The 26,402-nt window shown below is 40.1% G+C and overlaps 1 protein-coding gene across 1 annotated transcript in view; it reads right to left on the bottom strand.

Moving 5' to 3' along the window:
• Window positions 1-2,369: 2,369 nt before the first annotated feature.
• chrm4a (cholinergic receptor, muscarinic 4a) overlaps window positions 2,370-26,402 on the bottom strand; it is a 43,303-nt gene continuing 19,270 nt past the window's right edge. The window contains exons 3-8 of the mRNA XM_049570515.1: window positions 10,754-11,352; window positions 9,584-9,738; window positions 8,950-9,151; window positions 8,753-8,842; window positions 6,514-6,783; window positions 2,370-3,951 (exon numbers count right to left, since the gene is read on the bottom strand). Of these exons, the coding sequence (XP_049426472.1) occupies window positions 3,706-3,951; window positions 6,514-6,783; window positions 8,753-8,842; window positions 8,950-9,151; window positions 9,584-9,738; window positions 10,754-11,352 (1,562 nt within the window). The 3' untranslated portion in view covers window positions 2,370-3,705. The remainder of the gene's footprint in view (window positions 3,952-6,513; window positions 6,784-8,752; window positions 8,843-8,949; window positions 9,152-9,583; window positions 9,739-10,753; window positions 11,353-26,402) is intronic.

The raw sequence follows: 26,402 nt of genomic DNA, 5'->3' as shown, positions 1-26,402 counted from the left end.
GCATCTTAGCTTGTTACTCTTGGTAAAATGAGTCAAATCTGGATGCTATATCAATCTACAGATGCTATTACATATAAATAAACTAGTTTCAACCAAACAATTTGATAAAATTTTGTACGTTGACCACTTTTGTGTTGGGTTTGGCCGGGAACTTACTTGGCTGAGATGGCTGCCATCTTGTTTTTAAGTAGGTGTGCTTTTGCAACCACTAGATGGCACAAAAAGTGTCCACAAACAAGGACGCAGGAGGCCAGGCTTTTGCGAAATAATTTTGTTGATGAGTTGCAGCCCTTACCGGGTTTCAATGATGGTATAAAACTGCCAATAAAACGGTTTGTGAATCACCGCAACCCTTGAGCATACATTCATAAATGTGCGCACAAAATCTAAGGCTGATAGGTCCAGTAGTACGTGAGACTAACTGCAGACAGATGCACACATGCACATGATCCCCCACCAGGGTAATGCCCAGTGGAGATATATATCCATGCTGCATCTCTTGGATAGACCGAAATCTCCAGGTACAGTGTTGGAGGCCAGAGGGCAGCAGTACGTAATTGTATGTCAGCAGTCTGTTCTTAATAATAATCTGCTGGTATGTTGTCCTACGAAAGTATTGCATCTGAATTCATACACATCTCCACATGCCTACACCTAACCTCCGCATTTTTAATTACACAAGTTTACATTAAGGATGTAACTTCACTCATGGGGTGCTAATTCTTAGGATATCATTTGAACAGTTGTGTGTACATTCATCATTCGGACCGTCCGAAGCATCCTACTGTGACCCTCCCTGATCCTTCCTGGTGCCTATGGACTCCTGGAACAATGAAGAGTCGATGTTGGGACAGTTTCACCACTGTAAGGCTCTAAGAATAGTTCAATCATTAGAATGTGGTTTCAGTGTTTCAACAGGATAATTAACACTTTCCACTAAACAAGCAACTGTTATCTATCACAAACTGCAGCCGACTAACATAAAGTAAAGTGAAAACAAGGCTTAGCTACCACTATTTCTAACTTCTAGCATTCTATGGCATGCAAGAAATATGGAAATTAAATGTATTAAAAACAAGACATTGATGGTCGTTATACAAGATTATTATTATCTGATGGCTCATGCACCGGGATCACATTCTATAATGGGAAAAATCAAGAGACGAAAGCACTGATGTCATTGAGGTGGTCAAGTTGTATGAAAGTTGTATGTTTAAAAGCACAACTACGATTGTTGCAAATGAGCTGGAGACCTACAATATGGCTGCCACAGTGTGTGGTACGCTACTTAACGATTATTATGTTATATATTTTCCTGCCTTGTACTGCTACTACCATCTTCTGTGTCCTCCACCATGTCATTTTGCTTTGTCATCAGTCATAGTCTCCCAGTCATCTCTGCTCTCCTATATTTGTAGATCTTATTTCAGTTTTATGGCATATATGGTCCATGGTATCCATAGAATCAATTACATAATTGGTTCTACGTTACATCTGAGGTATTTATTAGAATACGAGTTTTAAAAATTAATAGAAAATAACAACATTAAATAAAATTTTATGTCGTCACAAGTCATAGTTTTTTTCCCCCTAAAAGCTTTATATTTAAATGAAAATATCACATTGGGATTGAGACATTATGGTATGGCATAATATTGTTAATGATATGACACATTCTCACCCCAGCTCATCAAATACCACCTCTTTGTCAGTGAACCTACCCATCAAAATATAACACGCTAGGTACCCTCTTGAGTCAGTTTTGGATGTTTAAGGAAATATACATTGAGTGGTGCAGTAATAAGTTTTAAAACCTGGAAATAAGTTAGAATTCAATAACTTTCGGTTCACATGTCTTGAAGTCAGTGGGTTTATGCCTTCACGTTTTGTTCTGTGACATAAAATGCATCATTAAATACCCCACTTGTAAATTTTGAAGCTTTTATGTGTCTTTAAAAAGACAAACGTCATCAAGTGGACCATGGCTTTACAGCCTCACTGTGTTGGTGACGGTAAGTAGTAGTGCGTTTTTATTCAGATCATAAAAGTGGTGTTAAATTGTGAAGCCATCAACTTTTGGTTTCTACAGAACTTATTTTCTGTAATAAGCCACTAGAAGAATGCCAATGGCTTTTTGTCAAGAGAACCAGGGTGATGCTAACTTCCACGTTGACCTACAAATAAACATCGTACCTGCACCACTTTATGATGTCTTTTTAAAATACGCTTTAGTTTTCACAGGAAATGTGAAGTTTCTGCTTGTTACATGCACAGACGTTTTGAAAATAAACTTAGAAACAGGGTTTCCACGATCATGGAAAACCTGGAAAAGTCATGGAATTTCACAATCGCATTTTCAAGGCCTGGAAAAGTCATGGAATCAGTAAAAGTCATTAAAAAGTTTGGGAAAAGTCATGGAATTTTGTCGTCTGTGGATAACTTTCGACATAATGGAACATAACGACCAATTGATTTTCTGAAGCTGTTGAGGTAACGTCGCTCTAATATGCGTCAGTGTGTGACAATATTTGCTTTCCGTCACGTACATTTTCTTCATTTTCTTCCTGCATTCCATCTCTAACTACATGTACACTATATTTTTGATATTACAATTATGGGCTAGTCGGGCAAGACAAAAATTGAATAATGGGTCATGGAAAAGTATTGAAACTTAGTCCATGAAAATGCGTGGGAACCCTGTGCTATACATCATGTGGCCTATGTCACTAGCATTGCATGCTATACAATACGCATTTTTCTGTTTCCACTGTGAAAAGTTGTGGATGGTACCAATGGAACTTTTCTTGACTGTCCCCATTTTTGGTCCCTGCTCTGTTGGGGTACCTAGCACACAGATCTGATGTAAATCCATCAGCACACCTTAAATTTCAGTATGGCAACTTTAACCATTCCTTTAGTTGTTACTGTCTCTCTTGGATGACGTACACTTTTAGTAAGGTTTTAGTAAGGCCATCTGATGCCTTTAAGGGTGCCTCTGCTGTCTGTCTGATGCTGAGCTCCACAGACAAAATGGCAGTATTTGAGTTGGGAGTAAGAACTGTCTGAATATTGTTGGGTTTTACTCATAATTGCTTCCTCTGACAACATTTAAGCGTGACTGTGCACGCCCTTAGCTGTGGCTGGCTCAGCTGCAAGCCCGAATCTTTGTGGCTAATTTGACGATAACCAACTGATTAACATAGTTCTCTGCACTAACTGTTCTGACTGGCTCCTGCCATCGCTGTGATTGTGGCAGACTGTAGCTGTGATTATGGCTGTTGCCATGGCTGCCTCATTGGCTGTTTTAATTACCATGGCAGTGACACATCATTTTTAATGGGTGTTGAAGCTATTCCCGAACTCCTGTGGTGTATACTGGAAACACATTCGTCATATCAGATAGAAGCACGGTGATTAGTTCGATCTCGGGGGAAGGTGGGCGGGTTAAAGAATCACTGTTCACACTCACATTTCACTCTGGATCTGTATGTACCTGTAGGGATAACTGGCAGTCATTTGCAGACGATGCTCATCCCCTGTAGGTGTCTCTTCTCTCTAAGTCCTGTCATCCATTTCTCCTCTCCAGCTCTTTCAGCCCTCTCCCACTCACCTTCCGACAATCATTCCTCTCCCTTCCTCTGGCCCCTGTCCTTGCAGTGGTTTACCCCTTCCCCATCCTCCCGCCCTCAGTCTGCTCCTCCCATCTCATCTTGTACCTATATTTTTATACTGGCACAGCAGCAGGTTCTTGAATGTCTTTTTAAATGTGGCGTTGCACAGTGCGTAACAAGCTGGGTTGATGGTCGAGTTGACATAACACAGCCAGTAGCCAATAATCCACACAGTGTCGGGGACACAAGATTGGCAGAAGGTTGAGATCAACACCATGACGTTATACGGCGTCCATGTGATGATGAAAGCCAGCAGGATGGCAAAGATGGTCTTGGTCACCTGTAGAGAACGGGAAGAAAAGAGAGACGAAGTGTAAATGGGAGCACTGAATCTTTTCTCCTCTCCAGGCAGCTATTTGTTTTTCATTTATTTCACTGTGGTGTGAAAACCAATTTGCTCAGAGTTAAAACTTGTTTGGGATTGTTAATCCATGAGCGTGAACATTGTGTCTGATATTTTGCAGTTTAAATGCCTACTGGCCTGAAAAGTGAGCACTTTATTATAAGACAACAGTGATGCCACTAACAAAGAATAAAAGTAGAGATGTTTACTCTAAAAGATAGATCACCTCAAGTACTTTCAGACCTTTGCAGGTTGATTAGTTTACAGATCTAAGATAAACTGAAATAGATGAAAGGCAATAAGGAGAAACAATGTAATAACACTACATGATTTAATACCTGGACTAAAACATGTCAAAGCACTGTTTCTGTCCTTTTGGCAGTGGCAGCTCCTACTAACAGCCTGAACACCGCAGGCCTTATACTATAATCTCATCACACAGTTATTTAGCACGGTGGCTCTGAGAGCTCGGTGCACTGCAAATCAGATTAACATATGCAAATACATATGGTGCTTGTCAAAGTCAAGGATGCTTCCTTGGTAGGATGGGTCCTTCCAAGTCAGGTCCTACAGAGGCAAGGCAAGACTCCGTCACACATTGGAACAGGCTAGCAAGTGCTCAGGTGTGCATCATTGAAGAGGCCTGGCCTTCACTTAGAGCAAAGCATGTGCAGAGAATTGTGGGTACTTTATGCCTGCTGAGGATACACACATGCATCCCTAAAAAATTTTATGAAGCTGCACGGCAGTCCCCTGGATGGCGACAAGTTAAAACGCTGCCAGTAACAATGTAATATAAGGAGTAGGAAAGTACCTATAGGGTGACTAGGTCCAACAAACCCTGGACTTTCACCCACGAGCCTAGTGTTCGCTTCCCGAATGCCAAACCAAAATGTTTTTTCCGAAACCTAATCATATGCTTTTGCTGATGTCCCGGTGTTGGTAGCGCATCATGAAACATCAACAGCAGATGTAGAAGGATACCCAGTGTAATTCGTAGATGTGACAGGCCACTGTCAAAGCGACAATATGTGTTGCCTGGATGAAAATGTGTTGCCATGTTACCATTCTACTACAGGGGAAAAAACGCTCTGGCTTGTTTTGTTTCCCGATACCAATAACAAGTGATGGCCAAATGAAGCTTCATGAACCAGCCGTTGTATTTGCAGAACCCACTAGATGGCGCTCTTGGTGTAATGAAAAAGGCTCAAGGGATGGCAATGCTTTTTGGTTTCAACCCTTTGTTGAACAAAGAGTGCCAGAGTGGACCCAAAAAATAAAGGAAATGGTTCACGAAGCTTCATTTGGCCGTTGCTAGTTGAAACCAAACTGCATTGCCATCCCTTGAGCCTTTTTCATCACACCAAGAGTGCCATCTAGTGGCAAATACAACTGCTGGTTCATGAAGCTTCATTTGGCCATCACTACCAATGACAGTCCTCCTGGGCAATGCTAAGCCCAGGAAGCAGCGACAGTACCCTTGCAAAAGAGTGTCGGGGAACAATAGTGGTAGGGCTAACTGTTAGCATCACACGGCTAATGTTACCTAATGGTAATGAATGAATTCAACGACAGAGTTGAGCCGCTTCAATATCGTGCTCATGCTAACTGGGCAAACGTTGCAGGAGGAGTGGGGCTTCGTTGATAACAGTCCAAGATCAGACCCCTGGTGCACAAAGGATTGTATTCAGGTAGTGGTTGGCTGGATTAATTTTACATGTTTCAAATGATGTTTTCATAGTTTTCGTCATATAATTGAATCTTTTATCTCGACTCTGTTAAGTGGTGTTTGATGTACCATGAGGGATGGTGTTTAAATGAGAAACAGGCCTAAGCTAACACAAACACACAAGTTACATCTGTGAATTCTGTTCTCCCTTAGATGAGGGCCTCTTGTCATTGAAGCCTACCATCATCCAGAATGCAATGATCAGTAATTGGCAAACAGCACTGTGATGGAGCAAGGTTGAGGCTAAGGTTGAGGATCTTTGGCTCTTAACATATTCATTTTGTCTGTCTGAAATGTTTTCTAATATATATAATATTTTTTTTATTTCAAGTGTGGAAATTTTGTGTGGTGCTGAAACAGTTTATGATACATGTTTTGTCGTTTTAAAAGCTCAGAGGAATGCTTCTAATTGCCATCTGTCATTCTGAACACTAATGAAGTGAAGTGACTGCAGCTGCTCTGCACCGTTCACATGCAGGTAAACTGGGTAGTCCCACTCGTAAGCCAGCATACTGTATGCTGCCATGCAAAACCAATAACTGTAGCTTTGTTTGTTGTCATGATGAATTAAGCTGATGTAAGATGTAACCTGCCTCATCATGCAGTTTGGTTGTATCACCTACTCTTCCTCCCACTCAGACCAGTTAATTCAATTCATAAAAACATAATTTTACTCACAATATAATCACTAATATCTGCCTTTGTGTTATTATTGTGTTGTATTGTTTATCCATTATGCCCAATGTCCGTGCACTGTTACATTAACATACTTTCTTTTCTCTGGCAGCCATCTGTCTTTTCCTCTTCACTTGGCTCCGAGCGATGCTTGCAAACTTTCGTGCCACAGTCCTAGGACGGCTGATTGGTATTGAATGCCTCTCGGCTCCCTCTACAGGGGGGACTATCTCTATGGCTGTGATGCATTCATCCCCAGTCTGCTTCGTTACAATCTTTATCTTGGACCACCTCGAGGCTGAGCCCATCTTTGACGCTGCAGGATTGGCCGTTGTCGTGGCAACTGGGTTGGGATTGGTTGCTGCCTGTAACAAAGCCGAGAGAGTTTTGTTAGGAACCTTAACAGCCATTGCAACCTGTTGTCGGCTGCGTGAAGGTGTATGAAATATTTGGTTACCGTCAAAACCTTCTTTAAAAATGTATCTGAATATCCTGGTCTATCTGGTCACATCATTTTATCAGATACTTGGTCATACAATGTGCAAAAAGTCTTTGGACATGGTAAAACCCTCCCCGTCCCTGTCGTTCCTCTGTCTCTTCTTATGTGTCCACCTCCCCATCTCAACCAACCATCACACATACATCACATACAGTCTACTTTTACATCCTCACTTACATATGCCAGGTTTATCAATGTAAAACTCACTGAAACTCAGTGAACTTTGAAATTTGACAGTGTTGGATAAATTGGACTTCCCAAAACATTTGATCAGTGTCTCCAACTTAGCACCTGACCAAATGTCTCTCCTACTGTTCCTGGGTTATGGTGCTGAGTAATGGAAAGAAAAGTGTTTTTGGAAGATATCAGGATGTCACAGTAAAGCTGTTCTTTGACCTTTTCAATGTATCCTATCAGATTTGTACAGAATTTTGTCATAATCAAGTGTATGATTTCTTGAGTTATGGCCTTTCTGAAGAAATCAATGATACGTGACTACCTTGAGGAAATGGAGGTATGAAATATAAGATAATTAAAACCATAGCAGCTCGGCTTCTACATATATGTGTACAAAGAAAATTGTTGTTATCTTTGTATACCATCTGAACTTACTATTATCATTTGCGACAAGGCTGCGACATTGGCCCCCAACAGCTTTAGGTGCCTGACCTTGCTTTAAGGCCTTGTTTACACGGATACCGATACGGTCTGTGTACTTCGCAGCCATTCGTTTTTCGTTTTGAAATAACAAACTGAAACACGGAAAACCAACCATTATCTGTTTTTTGTTTTGAAATGACCAAATGAAAAAGGAAAAAAACGATCCGTCTCCCGTTTTTTATTTGATAATAAAGAAAAGAAAAGAAAAATGGAAAACGAATCGTTATCCATTATCTGATTTAATTTGGGAATTTAAAAAAACCCTGCGGGAAACTCCTTTCTCTATTTTTTGTTCGTTTTTTTTTAAATTCCCAAATTAAACCGGATAATGGATAATGATTCATTTTCCGTTTTCCTTTTCTTTTCTTTATTATCAAATAAAAAATGGGAGACGGATCTTTTTTTCCTTTATCGTTTGGTCATTTCAAAACAAAAAACGGATAATGGTTGGTTTTCCGTGTTTCAATTTGTTATTTCAAAATGAAAAATGAATGGCCGCGAAGTACACGGACCCAATACAAATAAAAACAGATTTTTATTTATCCTGTATAAAAAAACAGTCCGGGTTTACATGATCAGTTGTGACGATATCCCTGTTTACACGAAAACACAAAAACAGCAGCTTTTTGCTGCAGTTAGCATGCCAGGCCAGTAGGTGGCGATACACCATATGTCCCATAGAAGAACGTTCTGCGCATGCACAGTGATTTGTCTTCCTCTTGGCGCTAGTGATAAAAACAATGATAAACTACATTTTAACCTTGATGCAGCAGTGCTAAGTTCGTCAGCTAAGGTCGTAAATAGTCCCAAAAATGCTAACAAAACGTAAACAACCCGGCATATATCTGCCATTGTTGTTGTGGTTCCCGGGCGCCTAATGGGCATGCGTGAACTGGGTTGCAACGTCATCGTTTTTCCAAAATCTCTGTCTATCCTGTTTACACATCTCCATAGAAACAGATCTCGTTTTCGTTGAGAAAAATGACGGTTACGTGTAAATGATAGGTGCACACGCAAAGATAAATGCCTGTTTTCAGAAATATTCGGAACGGTATAAACAGGCCCTAAGTTTGTGTATCATGGCTGGATTGATCCCATTGCGAGATGGCCTCTAGTTCATATTGAATGACAAAAAAATTTAAAAAAGGAAAGTTGTCCAAATTTTGAACACCAACCTCAGATATCACCTCGTTGTTGGTGTTGTCCTTTGGCTCCGTGGGGGGAATAAAAGCTGTGGACGAATCATTGGAGCTCTCTTTTTCCTCCTAGATAGATAGATAGATAGATAGATGAAGCTATCACACTGCTGATCAGCATCCGGTAGACAGACAGTATACATAAGCAGAGATGTTAATGGTGTGTGAGTCCATACCTGTGTGAGTCCTGGACTGGGCTGTGCTTGAATCTGTGGCAGGACAGGTTTGGGTTCCTCCACTCTGCCATTCTTCACAGCCTCCAGCGCAGTGGTGGTCGAGTCCAGACTGAGTTTGGGAGTGGAGCGGGGACTGGCCTGAGGACTGGTCTCATTGTTGTTGTTCTGCTTTAACAGGTGACTCTTCATCAAGCTGGGAGTTCTGAAAAAAAACAAACAGATGTGCGCATTATACAACCAACGAATGGATGTGAATAATGAATTGCATGCCCATTGTCGTTATTCATACTGCAGCAAGTTATGTAAATGATTAATTGATGTTAATAGCGTGGGTGAGACACATCTGGTGCCTAGTTGTGATTTATTGGCCCACTTGTTATGTCTTTTGTTTGAACACTGAAATCTACTTATTTGGATGTTGTTAGGTTTAGGCAAAGAGCAGATGTAATGATTACAAGCACACACAAAAATAGTCATGTCACAACTGAACTGAAACCAAACAACTCAAGGGAGACAGCTTGCTTGATTTTGAATTTCATTTTAAAAACAGACAGGCGGTGTCAGAAGTGTCTTTTGTGTTTCCCATTCTCTCAAGACCTAATCTGTAACATGCATCATTATTTTAATTCCTTACTTTATTCCTTTCTTCTCTTTCTTCTCTGGTTTGTGTTTGGAGACCCGGCTCCTGGAGGCCAGGGAAATGTGGATGTACAGGACTGTCATAATAATGACAGGAAGATAGAATGCTGCGATAGCTGTCCCAAATGTCACAGCGGGGTTCGAAAGGAACTGTAGAAAGACAAAATAAAGAAACCCTTCCATCATCTATAGAGAATGTTTACATATATGCACCTGTTTATTAGGTACACTTGTACAGTCCAAGTTTTTGTTGACACTGTGTTACTTTAACTATTAATCTTTGAGATTGTAATTTCGTAGTAGTGTTGTATTGCACTGCATTATATGAAAGGGTAATATTTTGCATATCAATGCATAAACATTCTCCTATTCCTGAGATGCGACGCTGTTTTGCAGAACATTATGATGATATATTGACCTTTCACTTTTTGGATTTAAATATCATCACTTCATCATTATACCCTAGTGGATATTTGTGTGAAGTTTTGTCAAAATTAGTGTATGAATTCTTGAGTAATGGCCAAAAGCATGTTTTGTGGCTTCACAGTGACCTTGACTTTTGACTACCAGTGGACGTTGGTGCCAAAATTAGAGAAATCCCTTCAAGGCGTCCTTGAGATACCAAGTTCACAAGAATGAGACGGAAAAGGTCACAGTTACCTTTAACACCAACATTGATCAGTTTTTCTTAATTCTTAAGTCCAAACGGATGTTAGTGCCAAATTTAAGAAAATTCCTTGGAGGCTTTCTTGAGATATTGCATTTACAAGAATCAGAGATACTCAAGGTTACAGTGGCCTTGACATTTGACCACCAAAATCTAATCAGTGGATTCTTTAGTCCATTATGATGTTTGTGCCAAATTTGACAACCCGGAAACATAATGCCTCCGACAACAGCTATCTTGGGAGTGAAGGCATAAAAATACATTCATTCTTAATAATGATATTGTATTGCCTGTGAGCAGGAAAACTCTATCTGCTTTGTGCAATGCACTGTGGCTCCAAAAAACATAGACGAGGCATGTTTTTGGCATATGTGCTCAAACTTCAGTTGTCTAGAGTGACAGCAATCAGTTCGAGTGACTGCCTGGCGGACATTAACAGTCTACTGAGTGCGCTTTTTTGATCTGCGTAAAGGATCAATTAAGTTTTACATACTGTACCTGAATATAACATTCTCCAGGTGGCACTGTTCGCTGTCCAACGATGAACTGCCAGAACAAGATGGCAGGAGCCCACAAGATAAACGATAGGATCCATGCTGCGGCTATCATTAACCCCGCCATCTTGGTTGTCCTTCTTGTCGGATAAGTTAGGGGTTTGGTCACGCAGAAATAGCGATCGAAGCTGATGATCAATAAATTCATCACTGAGGCGTTTGAGACAACATAATCTAAGGCTAACCACAAGTCACAGACCACAGGCCCAAGTGGCCAGTAGCCGACAATGATGTAGACTGTGTACAAATTCATGCTGAAAACACCAATGATCAAGTCAGCGCATGCTAATGAAAATAAGAAGTAGTTATTGACAGTTTGTAGGTGGCGGTTTACTTTGATGGACAGCATGACTAAAATGTTTCCTGTGACAGTCACAAAGCTCAGGGATCCTGTCACCAAAGCAATAAAAAACATCTCCAGAGCTTTATATGGACTTCCTGCCCCCGCTCCATCATCCACAGAGGAGCAGAATGTTGAATCATTGGAGGTAATGTTGCAGGAGGTGTTGGAGAACAGGTCAGCTGATTGGATGACCGATGACCCTGAAGGGAGAAAGAGAGAGATGAGATGAGAGAAATATGGTTCGTATTTCACCCCATTCACATAAAATATGGTTTATGGTTCATGAACCAGGCCACAGTGATCTTGACCTTTGACCACTGAAATTTAATCAATTCATAGTGGATGTCTGTGCCAAATTTGAAGAAATTTCATCAAGGTGGTCTTAAGATATTGTGTTCATGAGAACGAGAGGAATGCAAGGTCAAAGTGAATTTGACCACCAAAATCTAATCAGGTCACAGTTGAGTTCAAGTGGACATTTGTGCCAGATTTAAAAAAAAGTCCCTCCAGGTGTTCTTGAGATAATGTGTTCATAAGAATTAGACAGACGAGGTAACAGTGACCTTTGACTTAGAACCACCAAAATCTAATAATGTCTTCACTGAGTCAAAGTGAACATTTACACCAAATTTGAAGATACTCCCTCTAGGTGGTCTTGAGATATAGCACTGATTAGAATGGGACGGTTGGACAACCTAAAAACACAATACCTTCAACCATAGCTATTGTTGGTGCTGAGCCATAATAATAAGTGTGATCTGATGATGATAGACTTTTATTTTTGAAGTACCTATAAGTTAGTTGGAATGTAAAAAAGTTTACATTTTTTGGCACTGTAATCACTGCTAACTTTAATTAATAAAACAAGGTGTCGAAATGTGAAAGCTGGCTCATTTGAGATTATGTTTTTCTGGGGAGCTAGCAAAAAATCTTAAGTTCCACTGGGAAGCCTTTTCGCACCACACCCATCTGGTTGTACTGCCCCTCCTCCACCCACTCTGCACTCTGGAGTTTTGCCAATGTGAAATAAACCCAAAGTCACTCCTGGCAATATAATTACTTCTAATATTCCTTCCCATCATTAAAACTATGAAAGGTGCCTAGCATATTACATCTAAAAAAAAAAAAAAAAAAAATCAATATCAGTTTAGGTGTACGGTATTTTGAGAGTGTCCCCCTGACAGCACAGAGGATCTATACAGTCAGCACAGTTTCAAGGTGGACACCCAAGATAAGTGCCATCAACTCAGTATCTGACCAAATGTCTCCCCTTCTGTTCCTGAGATATGAAGTTGAATTATGGGCAGAAAAATGGTCTTATGTGGGTTATTATGATGTCACAGCAAAGTTGACCTTTGATATTTTGGATATAAAATGTCATCACTCAATCATTTTATCCTATTAGACATTGGTGTGAAGTTCTGTCATCGTGAGCATATGAATTCATTTTGAATTCATATATTCTTAAGGCCAAAAACACATTTTGTCACAGGGTCAAATGTGGTTGAAGGTCAAGGTCAATGTGACCACAAAATTCCAATCAGTTTATTCTTCAGTCCTTAAAATATCATGTTCAGGAGAATGAGACAGATGCAAGGTCACTCTGACCTTTGACCACTGAAATCCAATCAGTTTAGTGTCCAAGTGAATGTTAGTGCCAAATTTAAAGAGATTCCCTCTAGCAGTTCTTGAGATATTGTATTCATGAGAATGAGATGGATGCAAGGTCACAGCAACCTTGACCTTTGACCACCAAAATCTAAACACTTCATCCTCAAGTCCAAGTCAGTGTTTGTGCCAAAGTTGAAAAATTCCCTCAAGGCGTTCTTGAGATATCTGACCCACAAGAATGAGACAGAGAAGGTCACAGTGACTCTGACCTTTGATCTATGACCACCAAGAACCAACCAATTCATCAGATTTGGCACAAGACGACATTTGTGCCAAATTCGAAGCATCAAAGTTATAATAACAGAAGTAAATGGATACAATTGGGATGTTTATGTCTTATTTCCTGCACATCTACTAGACTGCAGGGTCTCATTTAAGATACATATTTTGACCATACGGAAACATCTTAATCCAACCTCCATGTCATGCAGAAAGATTGATCAAGATACCAGTTGGTTGCAACTGCTAAAAATTACACAGCATAGATAAACAATCCCTGATGTTTTCATAGCCATTGCCAACACAAGACTGACTTTGAGGAGTGATATCCAAAAGGATTATGTTTTTTGATTTGGTGTAACATGAGTCAGAAAATAATGTGAATATATAATGTGAGAAAGTTGTTTAGAGTTTATACCGCTGGATAATCCTGACTGAAAGTCCCTGACATGAGTCACGTATTTGTGCTGATGATTTCAGCTTTACTAACTAAATATGAGCTTCGGTGCAGCCCTCTCTCTTAGCAGAGAAGCTGCTCCTTAGAGATTCTGAAGTCATTAGTCCGAGTCCCTTTCCTTTCCTGCCACAGACCTTTTTAAAGACGTTGGTACAAATCAATGAATTTCAGTACATTTACAGTGCAAATATCTTCACTCTGGACAGCTGGTTCCACTTCAGGCCCCCAGCCTTTGAACTGCGTCCGATTAACAGCTGCTGAACCAGGTACATGAGTGTTCCTGTCGACAATAAAGTCCTTCCGTCAGGGCTGCTGAGGACAACAGTTCAGAGCCATGCAGTACACTGGCAGCTGCACAGCGCGCGCACAGGGTTTTCATGAATAAAGGATGTTTTGGCCTTGTTTACTTAGTATATGTCCAAAAAGGTAGGTAGATCTGTTAAGAACAGAGAAAATATAAACAGACTATGCACATGAGGGAATATAGAGGGAAGAAGAGAAGAAACAAACTGATTAGGAACAATATTTTATGGTGAAAGGGAGGAACAGTTTTGGGTGACCTTTTCTAAAGCTTTTAATTGTAGACACATGTTTGGAGTATAAGGAATATGTCATTAAAATGTAGATGTCTAATTTCAATCTCAAACTTTTCAAAACTACTTGATCTTTGTTATGAATGCTCTCCATCTTTGGGGAGTACAGATGTCCAGATAAGGGTGCCTGGCTGGCTTCATTGGCATAGCTTCCAAGGTCAGGAGCAAGGGAGATTGTCCTGTGCCCCAGCCTCAACAGATGAGAGTCTCTTGTTAGATATATGCATTTTGTAAGAGACAGTCAAAGTAATTTAGAGCTAGCCAGGCGAGCATGTTTGTTGTTTAAATTCAGTAGCCAATAGAAACCTCACAAAGCCATACATCGGTACAGAATAACCTTATTTGGGAATGTGGAGTAGCTCACAAAGGAATACTGTTTGGGTTAAATCTAAGGACTTGGTAAGGACATCCTCAGAATCTCTGGATGACATCAATTGTGTTACACTCTGTATGTTCAACTGTGATTCTCCTCGATCAAGCCTTCATTAAATACAAAAAGTTAACATTAACCCTGCTATTTATATCATTTTTAATTTACGTGTTGTGCAGCTATACATTTTCAAACAGGGAAAAAAAAGCCTTTGCATTTTATTTTGATCACAGTCTGTTTCTATAAAAGTGCTTGTGACATGTGACATCCAAACTTAATGTAGCCCATTTCATAGAAAATACCGAGATACGTATCATGTATCGCCATTAAGCCTGAAAATATCAAGATATGAATTTTTGTCCATATCACCCAGCCCTATGTCATACAAATATGATTTACATAAGTCTTGTTTTATTGAGTAAAATATATAGCAGAGTTTCTGTGGCCTCACAACCAGTTTTTCCGTCAAAAATATTGATGGCATTAACAGAGACATTAACAAATATAATAAAGAAATAATAATATATGTCTGTCCGTCGACAATTGTCAATGCAATAACGTCACAACAATGCAAGATGCAGTCATGAATTTTACAAGTCTTAACCCTTAAACAGGCCTTTGAAGAAGTGAGGACCAGCCAAAATGTCCTCACTTTCATAAAGCGTCCTCACTTTGTTGCTGAAATACGTACTTTGGTCCTCACAATGTCGCATGTACAAGTACACACACACAATGTATATTGCACCAGTGGCCAACATTCATCATAAATTGCAGATTGCTGTATCTCATAGAAAGATGGTGTCTAGTTGTTTCTGCTGTCTAAGAGTATCAAATCACGAATTAAATGAAATGCCACCGTCCACGTACTGCTCAAACATCATTCCAAATTTGCTTGCAACGGGTTTACGAGAGAGTGAATAAGTGAGTGAGATAGAAACAGGGTAAGCGCTGTAACATTTTCACTGGCTGACCCTCATGCTGCTTTCAATTGTCAACTTCGACTGGCAATGGGAAAGCAGTTGATTACAAATTTTTGGCGGGTTTTCCCATGTTTAAACTAACACACTTACTGGCACTAATTTTGGTGTAAAGCTATCAGTCACCAGTGAGGAGCTCCACTGCTGAGGTGACCACTAATGACTATCAGAACAGAATATTCTAGCGTAGCCTGTGGCTGAAATAAAATGCTCATCCGTCTCTAATGCATTAATACAGAATGGTAATCCAACATGTTCGTGTGTGCATTTATTGCTGGCGCGACTTCAAAGCACCATGCCTATTGAAAATTAATGCAAACCCTCCAACCAATCTGTACTGTGAATTCAATTTAGGCCACGGTTTAAATATACAGCGTATTGTTCTTTCAACAAGATGCTGAGTCAACACAGTTATTCTGTTGATATTCAAACTCATTTAACAGAGAAAGACTGGCTGACTGTGATAACATTCAATGGATGTATTAAGTGCAAGGAGAGACAAACGCTGCAGAACCAAGAAACTAGCAGATGAGTTCAGGGGAAAAGGGGAGATTCATATTTTAAACATTAAAGAAGAACTTCAATCATTTGCAGCCTTCTGACATCATTTTTGCATTTCTCTTTTCAAAATAACGAAGAGCATTCTGGCAAATGGTGAGGATTTTAGCCGGACATTAAGATTTAAACTGTTTATCTTCCTATATTAACACGAAAGAGCAAAGATTAGGCTGCCGTTCCCACAGCACTAATGTGTGGAGTTTCAAAACAGCCCTGTAATTTTAAATTCCAAGGACTGAAACTAGGCAAGAGTGAGGAAATTTAACAGTAGTGATGTGAAGAAAACCAGTGAGGAACTAAGCACCAATACAGGACCAGTGTTAGCCAACAAGCAGAAGTCATTTTCCATGACCCATTGAATCTAAGTAACAGAGTGTCATCCTGTTAGACCCCTGGAGAGAGTTCAATCCAGTCTGCTACTCTCCTGGTCCAATGATACCAATAATTAAATACATCTCTAGAAGTCATATCAAAAAAGGCTGGGTTGTTGCCATTTAGTTGTCTACGGCAGCAGATTGCTCTATCTTTCTATGTGTCGGCTGTGACAGAAAAAGTCATGGAAGACAAAAAGAAAATCAAACAAGCATGACTTTCCTGTCCCAGACATGGCGTCTGTTGTCATCTACTATGACACACTACACAAGATAAAACGATAGATTATTGCGTATGACAGTTATTGTCAGTCAGGATCCAAGCCGACACTGTACAACAAAGGTGTCACGCTATAATTAGGCTGATATCGTATAGTCTGAACCTGGCATAAAATGTCTGCAGTGCAGTTTCCATGAATTTGGATGTACCAGATTGGTTCATGAAGCTTCATTTGGCCATTGCTAGTTGAAACTGCATTGCCATCCCTTGAGCCTTTTTCATTATACCAAGAGCGCCATCTAGTGGGTTCTGCAAGTACAACTGGTGGTTCATGAAGCTTCATTTGGCCGTCACTACCATCCTCCACCCCAACCTGCCTCCTCAAGGGAATACTTGCTAAGTAATTTTGGGCTACTCAAAGCTACTAAAGGTACTATATTTTTATACACAGAATACTTTCCTGAATCGCCATTGCCATCTAGTGGGTTCAGCAAATACAGCTGGTGGTTCATGAAGCTTCATTTGGACATCACTATTCACAACCACAGAACACCTGTAATCACACCAGCTCAGGAACTCCGCATCCAGCGTCTTCAGCGTCTGATAATTTGGCAGTACATCCAACCGCCCTCACAACCCCACAAGTTAATTACAATGACAACTGCTGTCAGGTCAAGACCCTAGTGAGGTTGATGAGCATGCAGGCAATCTTGCAGGTGAAGATGTGGAGGTCCTGATTTGGTGTGGCTTCATGTGGTCTGTGGTTGTGAGGCTGGTTGGATGTACTGCCAAATTCATGGAAACGACATCGCAGACAGCTCATGGTAGTGAAATGAACAGCAACATTGGACATTCTGACAGTCTGCATGCGAATAGCAAGCTCCCTCAAATCTTGTGACATCTGTGGTGTCTCTGTTTATTTATACATGAATACCGTACCTAATACATATTCAAACTACTGCAACATCGGTCCATACATATTGCATTACAACATTTACACATATTGACCGTAAGTAGCTGACCAGCATGTAACCATAAAACACATGGATACACACATGTATCACACACAGACACAGCTCCCTCAGTGCTAGTTCAACCATGCTAAGACACTGGAACAGAGAGTGAGTGAAGAAACACTGTGTTCAATCATGTATGTACTGTATCTGCAGTATTTGAATCATGTATGTGTATCCTGCCTCTGGAAGACATGCCATACAGCTCTCTGACAATGATATATGTAGAGAACTGCAGTTATCTTTAAATCTTAGGCTGCTGCTCCAGAACTGCATCATAAATTCCCTGTTATTTAGAGGGCCTCTGCAGAGAGTAGACTGTAAAGAGCCAGGAGGATACACTCCACTTTCAACTAGACTGTTATAAAGATAGCAAATGGAAAACATACCATTAAGTCACAATTAGTTGCAGCGATAGTAGTTACATAATCAGAAATGAATAAATAAGATTGAACAGTATACGTAAGCTATGAATATTTCTTGTATTGTGTACGTAAGTGTGTTATGTACTATATACTGTACATTGTTGAATGACAGCTCCTCAAATATCGCCCTCAGCTCAGTGGACTTTCATGTCTACATATGAGACACAAGGTGTCCTCCTGCATCTGTTGTTATGTTCCAGGATGGCATGTGGATTTACGCCTGTTACATGCACTGTCTTTTAAAAACACACCTCTGTTTTCACAGGAAGTATATAGTTTCTGCTTACAACATAAAAATAAACTTACATCACTCAAAAAAACCTCTTAAGAGACGTGGTTAGGTTCAGGCATGTTTAGGTTTAGGCAACAAAAACGTGGTTAAGTTTAGGCATTGCAAGGATGTGATTAGCTTTAGGCAACAAATGCACATGGATAGATTTAGGCATTGAAAGGATTTGATTAGGTTTAGGCAACAATTGAAGAAGCTTGGGTTTAGGCATTAAAAGGACATGGTTACGTTTTGGCAACAAATACATGTGGTTTGGTATATGCAACAAAAGCACGTAGTTGGGTTTAGGCAACAAATGCACCTGGTTAGGTTTAGGCAACAAAAACATATGGTTGGGTTCAGGCATTAAAATGACGTGATTAGGTTTAGGCAACAACTTCACGTGGTTAGGTTCAAGCATTGAAAGGATGTGGTTAGGTTTAGGCAACAAAAACATGTGATTAGGTTCAAGGAAACAAAGGCACGTGATTAGGTTTAGACATTAAAAGGACGTGATTAGGTTTAGGCAACACATACATGTGGTTAGATATATGCAACAAAAGCATTTGGTTAAGTTTAGGCAACAAAAGTACGTGATTAGGTTTAGGCAACAAAAGTAGGTGATTAAGTTTAGGCAACAAAAGTACATGATTAGGTTTAGGCAACAAATGCGTGTGGTTAGGTTTAGGCAACAAAAGTACGTGATTACGTTTAGGCAACAAAAGTGCGTGATTAGGTTTCGGCAACAAATGGAAATGATTAGTTTTAGGCAACAAATACACATGGTTAGATATATGCAACAAAAGCAGGTGGTTAGGTTTAGGCAACCAAAATATTTGGTTAGGTTTAGGCATTGACAGGACATGTTTAGGATACCCAGAGGCATATAATATTGCCTTGAAAGGTGACTTTCAAGGCCCACCCCTTTGTCAAAATACTTGACCAAACGGTGGTATTTTTACAACTTGGGAATGAGAACAGGCTAGGAAATATATTTGATTAATTAAATTTGTATGAGTAAAGTATATTAAAATAAACTGTTCAAAGTGTATTCTGTGGAATATCCAGATTTATTTGCTGTTGTGTATTGTAAATGCGATTTTCTAACTTTTTCTAAAAATGTAATTAGTCCTCACTGTTTTGGAGTGAAAGCAGATATCAGATACAAAGAAAACAAAAATTGTCAGAGGTAGTGAGAAAGACTTATTTGGAATTTGGCATTCACACCCTACTTCAGTGACTACCCTTTAGCAAAGCACTGAATCCCCAAATCTTCCCGTGATGAAAGACCATGGAAAAAATGAATGAACAAAGTGGATAACCACAAGCTTTACGAAGCTGAATGTAAAAGGTTTCTGCTGGGCTTCAGGCCTGGTTTATAAGCACACCATGGAGATCTTTAAAAATGCAGCTGTTGACCTGCAGGTTAATTAACGGTGTGATAATTTATGGGACACAGGTTAGAGATCACGACTGCTGGATAAAAGGAGTCTGACCCAATGTACTGCAAGCATTAATGAGACATGATCGTCATGTTCACATGTGCACCCGCGGCACCAAACACCCACACACTAGTCGCAGTAGCCTTCATGCATGATCACTACACAAACACACATTACACAAATATATACAGTACAGCTCTGAATAGTTGCCTACAGGTTGTTTATGCAATGTGTAGAAGCTTTTCCAGTCACTGACTTAGAGCCACATTAACTGATTGTTTGGATGCTGAGGAGCAGAAGAAATGAACTGTTAGTCCTGATGCATTATCACACTGGGGTGCTTTTTGTGTGCCTGTTTATGAATTCAAGTCCAATATTTACTCTCCATCTGGTTTGGCCTCAACCAAGTCCAGAGGAAGATTTGGTCTGCTGTTTGGTGCTATGTGGGGAGTATATGGTGAATCAGAGCTTATTTTGATGACAATACGCAATCTGCTGCTGCTGGACACCACGTGAATGAACAGTGAATGAACAGGCCGTTAAACCAGAACAATAAGCTATGAAGGGAAGCTTCGGGAAGACAGAGATAACCAGGATTCATCTGGTGTTGGTGCTGATGTTCAATCTTAACACCAATGAATCGTGACTTCACTTGGACTTGAGCCTTTTGACTAAAAAAAACAAACAATTTTGGCACACTATTTTAAAAAGTTTCATGAAGCTTCATTTGGCCGTCACTAACAACAACCCAACTGCAGTATGCAAAACATGCAGGCTGATAATTATCGACGGATATCAACCAATTTCCAATACTAATATGTTATTACTCTATTGTTAAAAAGGTGACTGGAAACTCAAAGTTAAAGATCTGGGACTCGAGAATTATGTGTGACTTGCAAAACAATGACTTAGTCCAACTTCTGATGTTCAATACTTGGCTGGAGGAGGACATTTTTACCAGCTCCTGGCTCACGAAACTTAACAGATGTGTAGTTGAAATCAAAAGAAGCCAGAGTTCAAAGATTAGTGTCTTGACTTGGTTGACTTGGTCCCACTTCACCATTTTCACCATCGTAGCTTTGCAAGTTTACTGGCTAAATCTAAAATACTTACTTGGCTGGATGAGGACATTTTACCAGCACTTAGCCAACAAAGCCTTACTTTAATAGTCGAGATCAAAAGAAAGGGAGAGTTCGAAGATTGGTGTTATCTGAGCAGGGGTGCGGAAGTAGGTGATCCCATTGTATCCCAAAATGGTCTCAAGTTTATGTTTATACTTTAAAAACTTGAACTTTAACTTTTCCTACATTTGAACATTTTAAGCAGTATCTTCAAAAATAAATCCTAATTATTGTATAATATATATCTGTACAGGTTGTATCTGTATGTGTGTGCTTAAATTCTTTTTAGATAAGAACATTATTTGGTGGCTTTCAAAAGATATTGAGCAACATCCAGTCTGTTATGTTCTAAAAGCCACCCAGAGCCATCTAAATTTTTTATGCATCATTCATGTGGGCCAAATGGAGCTAATTCTGGATACAGGGTCTATTGTTTATGTAATACTCCAGTCACTATACTCACAGTTTGAGTTTTTATGTACTCATGATATAATCTTTTACCCTGTGAAACCTGAGCCCACTGGTTTGAGTTCTTTCTAAAACAGAACATGGGGAGAAAGTAATTAGCAACTTAAGAAATGGGGCAAAAATGATCAAAGTCTGAGGGCTGATGTGAAACTGTGCCGACTTGTGGCAGCAAAAAGTTTGTCATGGGTGCGTCGGTACAATAGTCAAACAACAAAGCACGGCAGAGGAGATACCTGCCCACCAAAGAAACTGGGCTGGACAGCCACAAAAAAATCCATAGGATAAGAGCAACACAAAAATTAAATTAAATTTAAGACATCAGGGCACAAAAAAGGTGCTCAAGAGTGAAGACAAACAGCAGCAGTCCTTCACTATCATCAGTGCCTCTGACATGAGTGCTTCACAGAGCACATGTAGACACAGATTTCTCCCAGTAGTGATGAATCAATCAGCTGGTGCCACTGATTAGACAAGGTCAGCTCTGACAAGCAGGAGCATGATGACCAAATCACAATGACCTGTCATTCAAGTAACAAGAAACACAGCTATACGCGGAGTGATGAAAAGAAAGGACAAAATATAACAAAGTAAGTCGCAAAAATTAGCAAGAAAAAGTATATCTTACTATAATGACAAAACTCTGTCTGTGTCTGTCTGTGTGTTCCACGTTTTCCTCCTCACTGACTTGGTCAATCCATGTGAAATTTGGCACAGTGGTAGAGGGTCATGGGAGGATGCCAATGAAGCAATATTATATCAAACTTTGAATGGGCATATCTCATGCCCCGTATGTCGTACAGACATGAAACTTTGCACAGAGATGCCTCTCCTCATGAGGAACACATTTGCCTCAAGAACCCATAACTTCTGCTGATACAGATTTTCCGCCATTTTGAATTTTTTGAAAAACACTTCAAATGGATCTCTTCCTAGGAAGTTTGAGCGATCTGCATGAAACTGGGTGAACATAATCTAGGGACCAATATCTAAAGTTCCCTCTTGGCAAAAGTTGGAAAACTTCCTAAAACTGAGCTTCTATAAGGCAATGAATATTGCGGAGGGCGTGGCTCATCACATAAAGGTGTAGAACATCTCAAGGGTTTCACCCATCACCATGCAACTTTGTAGGCATATGACCACACATAATCTGAGGGGACCCCTCCATTATTGACCCCATCAAACAAAATGGGGGTGCTAGAGAGCTCATTTCTTATCTAGGCCTAACTGCCATATGGATTTTACTAAACTTGGTAGATATGTAGAACAGGACGCCTCAAGGTGACTGGAGAAATTTAACTCTAAGTGGCAACTGGGTGGCGCTATAACAACAGAAAAATGCTTCAAAATGGCTAAAATGCGACTGATCGCTGTGGCTCCCCCTGTGGACCAATGTTTTGGTTTTTCTAATTTTTGGTATGATTAAGTCATGGTATGGTATGCTGTACATAATCACGGAAACTGTCAGTCATTCTAGTCAATACAACATATAAACACTTTAACTATCTGCCTTTCAACGTGCTACCTAAATTACTAATGTACATTTTTAGCCCACTAACTATCCCACTATTGGCAATGGTACTACTGTACTTTCAATAAAGCAATCGTACTATCAACTTCACAAACACTCTGTCTGAATACATTGCTCTTCTTAATGGCTTCAGCTGACTATTTAAACTGTGATTTCCTATGACCTGTATCCCAAACACACACCATGTGAAACTGTATGTGGGCAACTGTGCACTCAATGGGTATGGACTCGTGTATACAAATAAATACTCCAAGTTCCAACTAAAGGACACACACACAACTTGGCTTAGATCCTCATGAAATACACAACACAGACTAATGAGAAGCACATTGCGGTTGATTTCATCACCGTCATCTTACACACCCATATACATGAACAGCATTCCAACAACAAGGCTCGAGCCGGCACACTACTGCAACATTTATGTCTTTCTAACATGTGCACACACACGCACAGTCAACAGTCAGCCAGCACTCTATTGAAATATTCATCTAAAATAGACATTATATTAAATTATACAACTGAGGATGTTCGTGCGCCTCAATCCTCATTTACCTACTGCGGCTTTAGATCTGAAATTCTAAATTTATGCTGAATAACATAGCAAGAGCTGCTCTCAAACTGAGTGTTTAAAAATAGAAATGTATGAATGTTGTAATGAATTCAGCAAATCCTTGTTATAAATGCTCCTGTAACAGCAATGTTGATTCAGCTGTGTGTTATTATTTGAGTGTAGAGTTAAAGTTCCTGTGTCTTGGATTTGAAATGTTTTCAGGTGTTTAAAATACTCGTGCACATGTCTCTTTTTCTTGTCTTTATCATTATCTCCCTCCCAATGCGTCCCCAGAGGAGGACCAGGTGAACAATGGGGTGACTTCTCCTCTTATAGCCCCGGGCTGAAATCAAAATACCTGTGTTAAATTTTGAAAAGACAGCTCAAAATGAGGAAGAAATCTAAAACTGTCCACAGGGAAGGAAGCTGGTCGAGCAGTTTTCCAGCAAACAAGCCCCCATGGGGCCACTGTTGTTGTTTAGTGGGAAGTAAAGACTCGAGCAAACCAACATTAAACCCACAGGTCCCACTGCACAGCACACAGCATTATCCTAATCATTGGTCCATTGTGGGCTTTTGCGTGCGGGCCTCACTGAGGTACACAACGCCTTACAGACCAGTTAAGCCTGTTGTGTCAACATCACAAACAAATGATTATGCTGCCAACACCAGGAAACATACAATTAAAAAAGTCTTTATTCACATGGCTTATTGCAGCCTTGATCTTTATTGGTTATGATAATAGTGTACTCATTACAGTAATGCTGACATTACTGCTAAAACACAACCCTGCGTCCTACAAATTATGTTTGTATATTACTTAATTGTTTTCATAATTACGTTGTGGTGACAGTGTAATTGCTGCCTGCCATATGTTGAGAGAGTTATTGAATTAATACATGTATGTACCATGATGGATTCTCAGGGAGGTGGTTGGGGGATGGTGGACATACAGAGCGCAGAAACCTTGGCAGAGGCTGCTGATAAAGCAAGCTAGTCCATTTCCTGTATATATTTGAAACTGCACTGCCCTATTAAGAGACTAGCAGTGACCCTGAGTCCATCAGGGCCATGTTGAAGACAACAAAATAATGTTAGATTTCAAGAAGAAAGTCATAAATCAATGAGAATAAAGTCTTAAATAATGAATCTACTAGTCCATACCCATTGGTAGCTTTACCACCTTCTACCTATGCCAATCCTCAATGCCTATGTGCGGTTTCACATAGACTGACCAGGTCAGTGAGGAGAAAAACGTGGGACAGTTTTAGTAAGTTTTCCAACTTTTGCCAAGAGGGAACTTTAGATATTGGTCCCTAGATTATGTTCACCCAGTTTCATGCAGATCGCTCAAACTTCCTAGGAAGAGATCCATTTGAAGTGTTTTTCAAAAAATTCAAAATGGCGGAAAATCTATATAAGTGGAAGTTATGAGTTCTTCAGGCAAATGTGTTCCTCATGAGGAGAGGCATCTCTGTGCAAAGTTTCATGTATCTACGACATAGGTGGCATGAGATATGCCCATTCAAAGTTTGCAATTTCAATCGTTTGATATAGCGCCCCCCTTTGGCCAATTGATGTAATATTGCTTCATTGGCATCCTCCCATGACCCTCTACCACTGTGCCAAATTTCACATGGATTGACCAAGTCAGTGAGGAGAAAAACGTGGAACAGACACACAGACAGAGTTTTCGTCATTCTATAGTAAAATAAGATTAGAGTCATAATGAGATTAAATTTGAATAGACGTGAAAAAGTCACAGATTAAGAGGTTAATTCAACAAACAGAATGGTATCCGAGTAGATCACTATGAGGAGAGCAAATTAAAACACCGGAGCTGAAAGACCCACCTGCCGGTTCCTGGTGTTTTGCATGTGCCAGGGTTGCTTTGCCATCATAGGGGATGTGAAACACATCTAACATAATGAGATCTTTCTTATCAAATGACTATTTTCTTGGTGCAAACAGATTGCCAAAATGACCTGGCCCAGCATCGGCCTTACAAGATGAAATTAACTGGGCTGCGTCTGGTTGCCCAACTTGGCTTAAACTCTGCATGAATGACGTCCCAGAATCACGCCAAATCAGCTGCCGACACTGCTGACACCATCCCTGGATATAAAGACGTCTGAGGTTGGAGAGCGCACTCACTCTTGCACTCTTGGTGACGACATCAAACATGAGCAGATCAGGTAGACTCAGCTGCACTGATGCTCAGTCACAGTAGCATTGAGTCGCTAGTTTTAATGAATTTACATTTTCACCTGCACCATTTAAATGTTCCTCTCTTAATATTCATAATGAAAAATATCTGGAGTATTAGACTTGCCTCAGAGAGTTCACTGCTCTGACATCCCTAATCCCCAATAGTGCTGCTGTACCAACTGTTAGGCGGTGCAGACTTGGTAACGTGGGGATCTCGAGTGAGTTTTCGCTGTCAGTGCAGTATCACAGACAGATTTGTGGTTTTAGTCCAGTGATGGCGGGATACTGTCTCCCCAGAAGAGACAAGGAAATATAGAGCAGAGAAAGAGGCTGACTTCTGTGCCCCAACTACTAAGTATATTACCAACTAGAAGGGTAATGTAACAGAGGAAGGACCAAGTCATTGTCTCAAATCTTCCAACTTCTTCCAACTGGCATTCAGTGACGTAACATTACTACTTCATTAGGGATGCATGATATTGGATTTTTGCCGATATTCGATATGTCAATAGTTTCCAACTCATTTTGGCCAGTTGCCAATGCTGATACCAATATATGCACATCTATATCTTTACACCCAATTGCACAGAACATCAAGTATCTCCTGTGGTGGAACTGATTCGACTGAGTTGATTGATTTCATGGTTCTCTCTTGCAACTTAATTGGACGCTGCTGGACAGGATCTTGGCAATTAAGTGCAGTCACATGACCAATGCACTGACAGAAGTAATGAAGGAAGTAGCATGAAGAGTGAAAATTCAGAGGGTAGACTGGTGTGTTGGATAGG

This window comes from Epinephelus fuscoguttatus, linkage group LG24 (genome assembly GCF_011397635.1).
Source record: "Epinephelus fuscoguttatus linkage group LG24, E.fuscoguttatus.final_Chr_v1".
Lineage (NCBI taxonomy): Eukaryota > Metazoa > Chordata > Actinopteri > Perciformes > Serranidae > Epinephelus > Epinephelus fuscoguttatus.
Note: the sequence above shows the minus strand (reverse complement) of the source record. Positions and strands in the feature narration are given on the sequence as shown.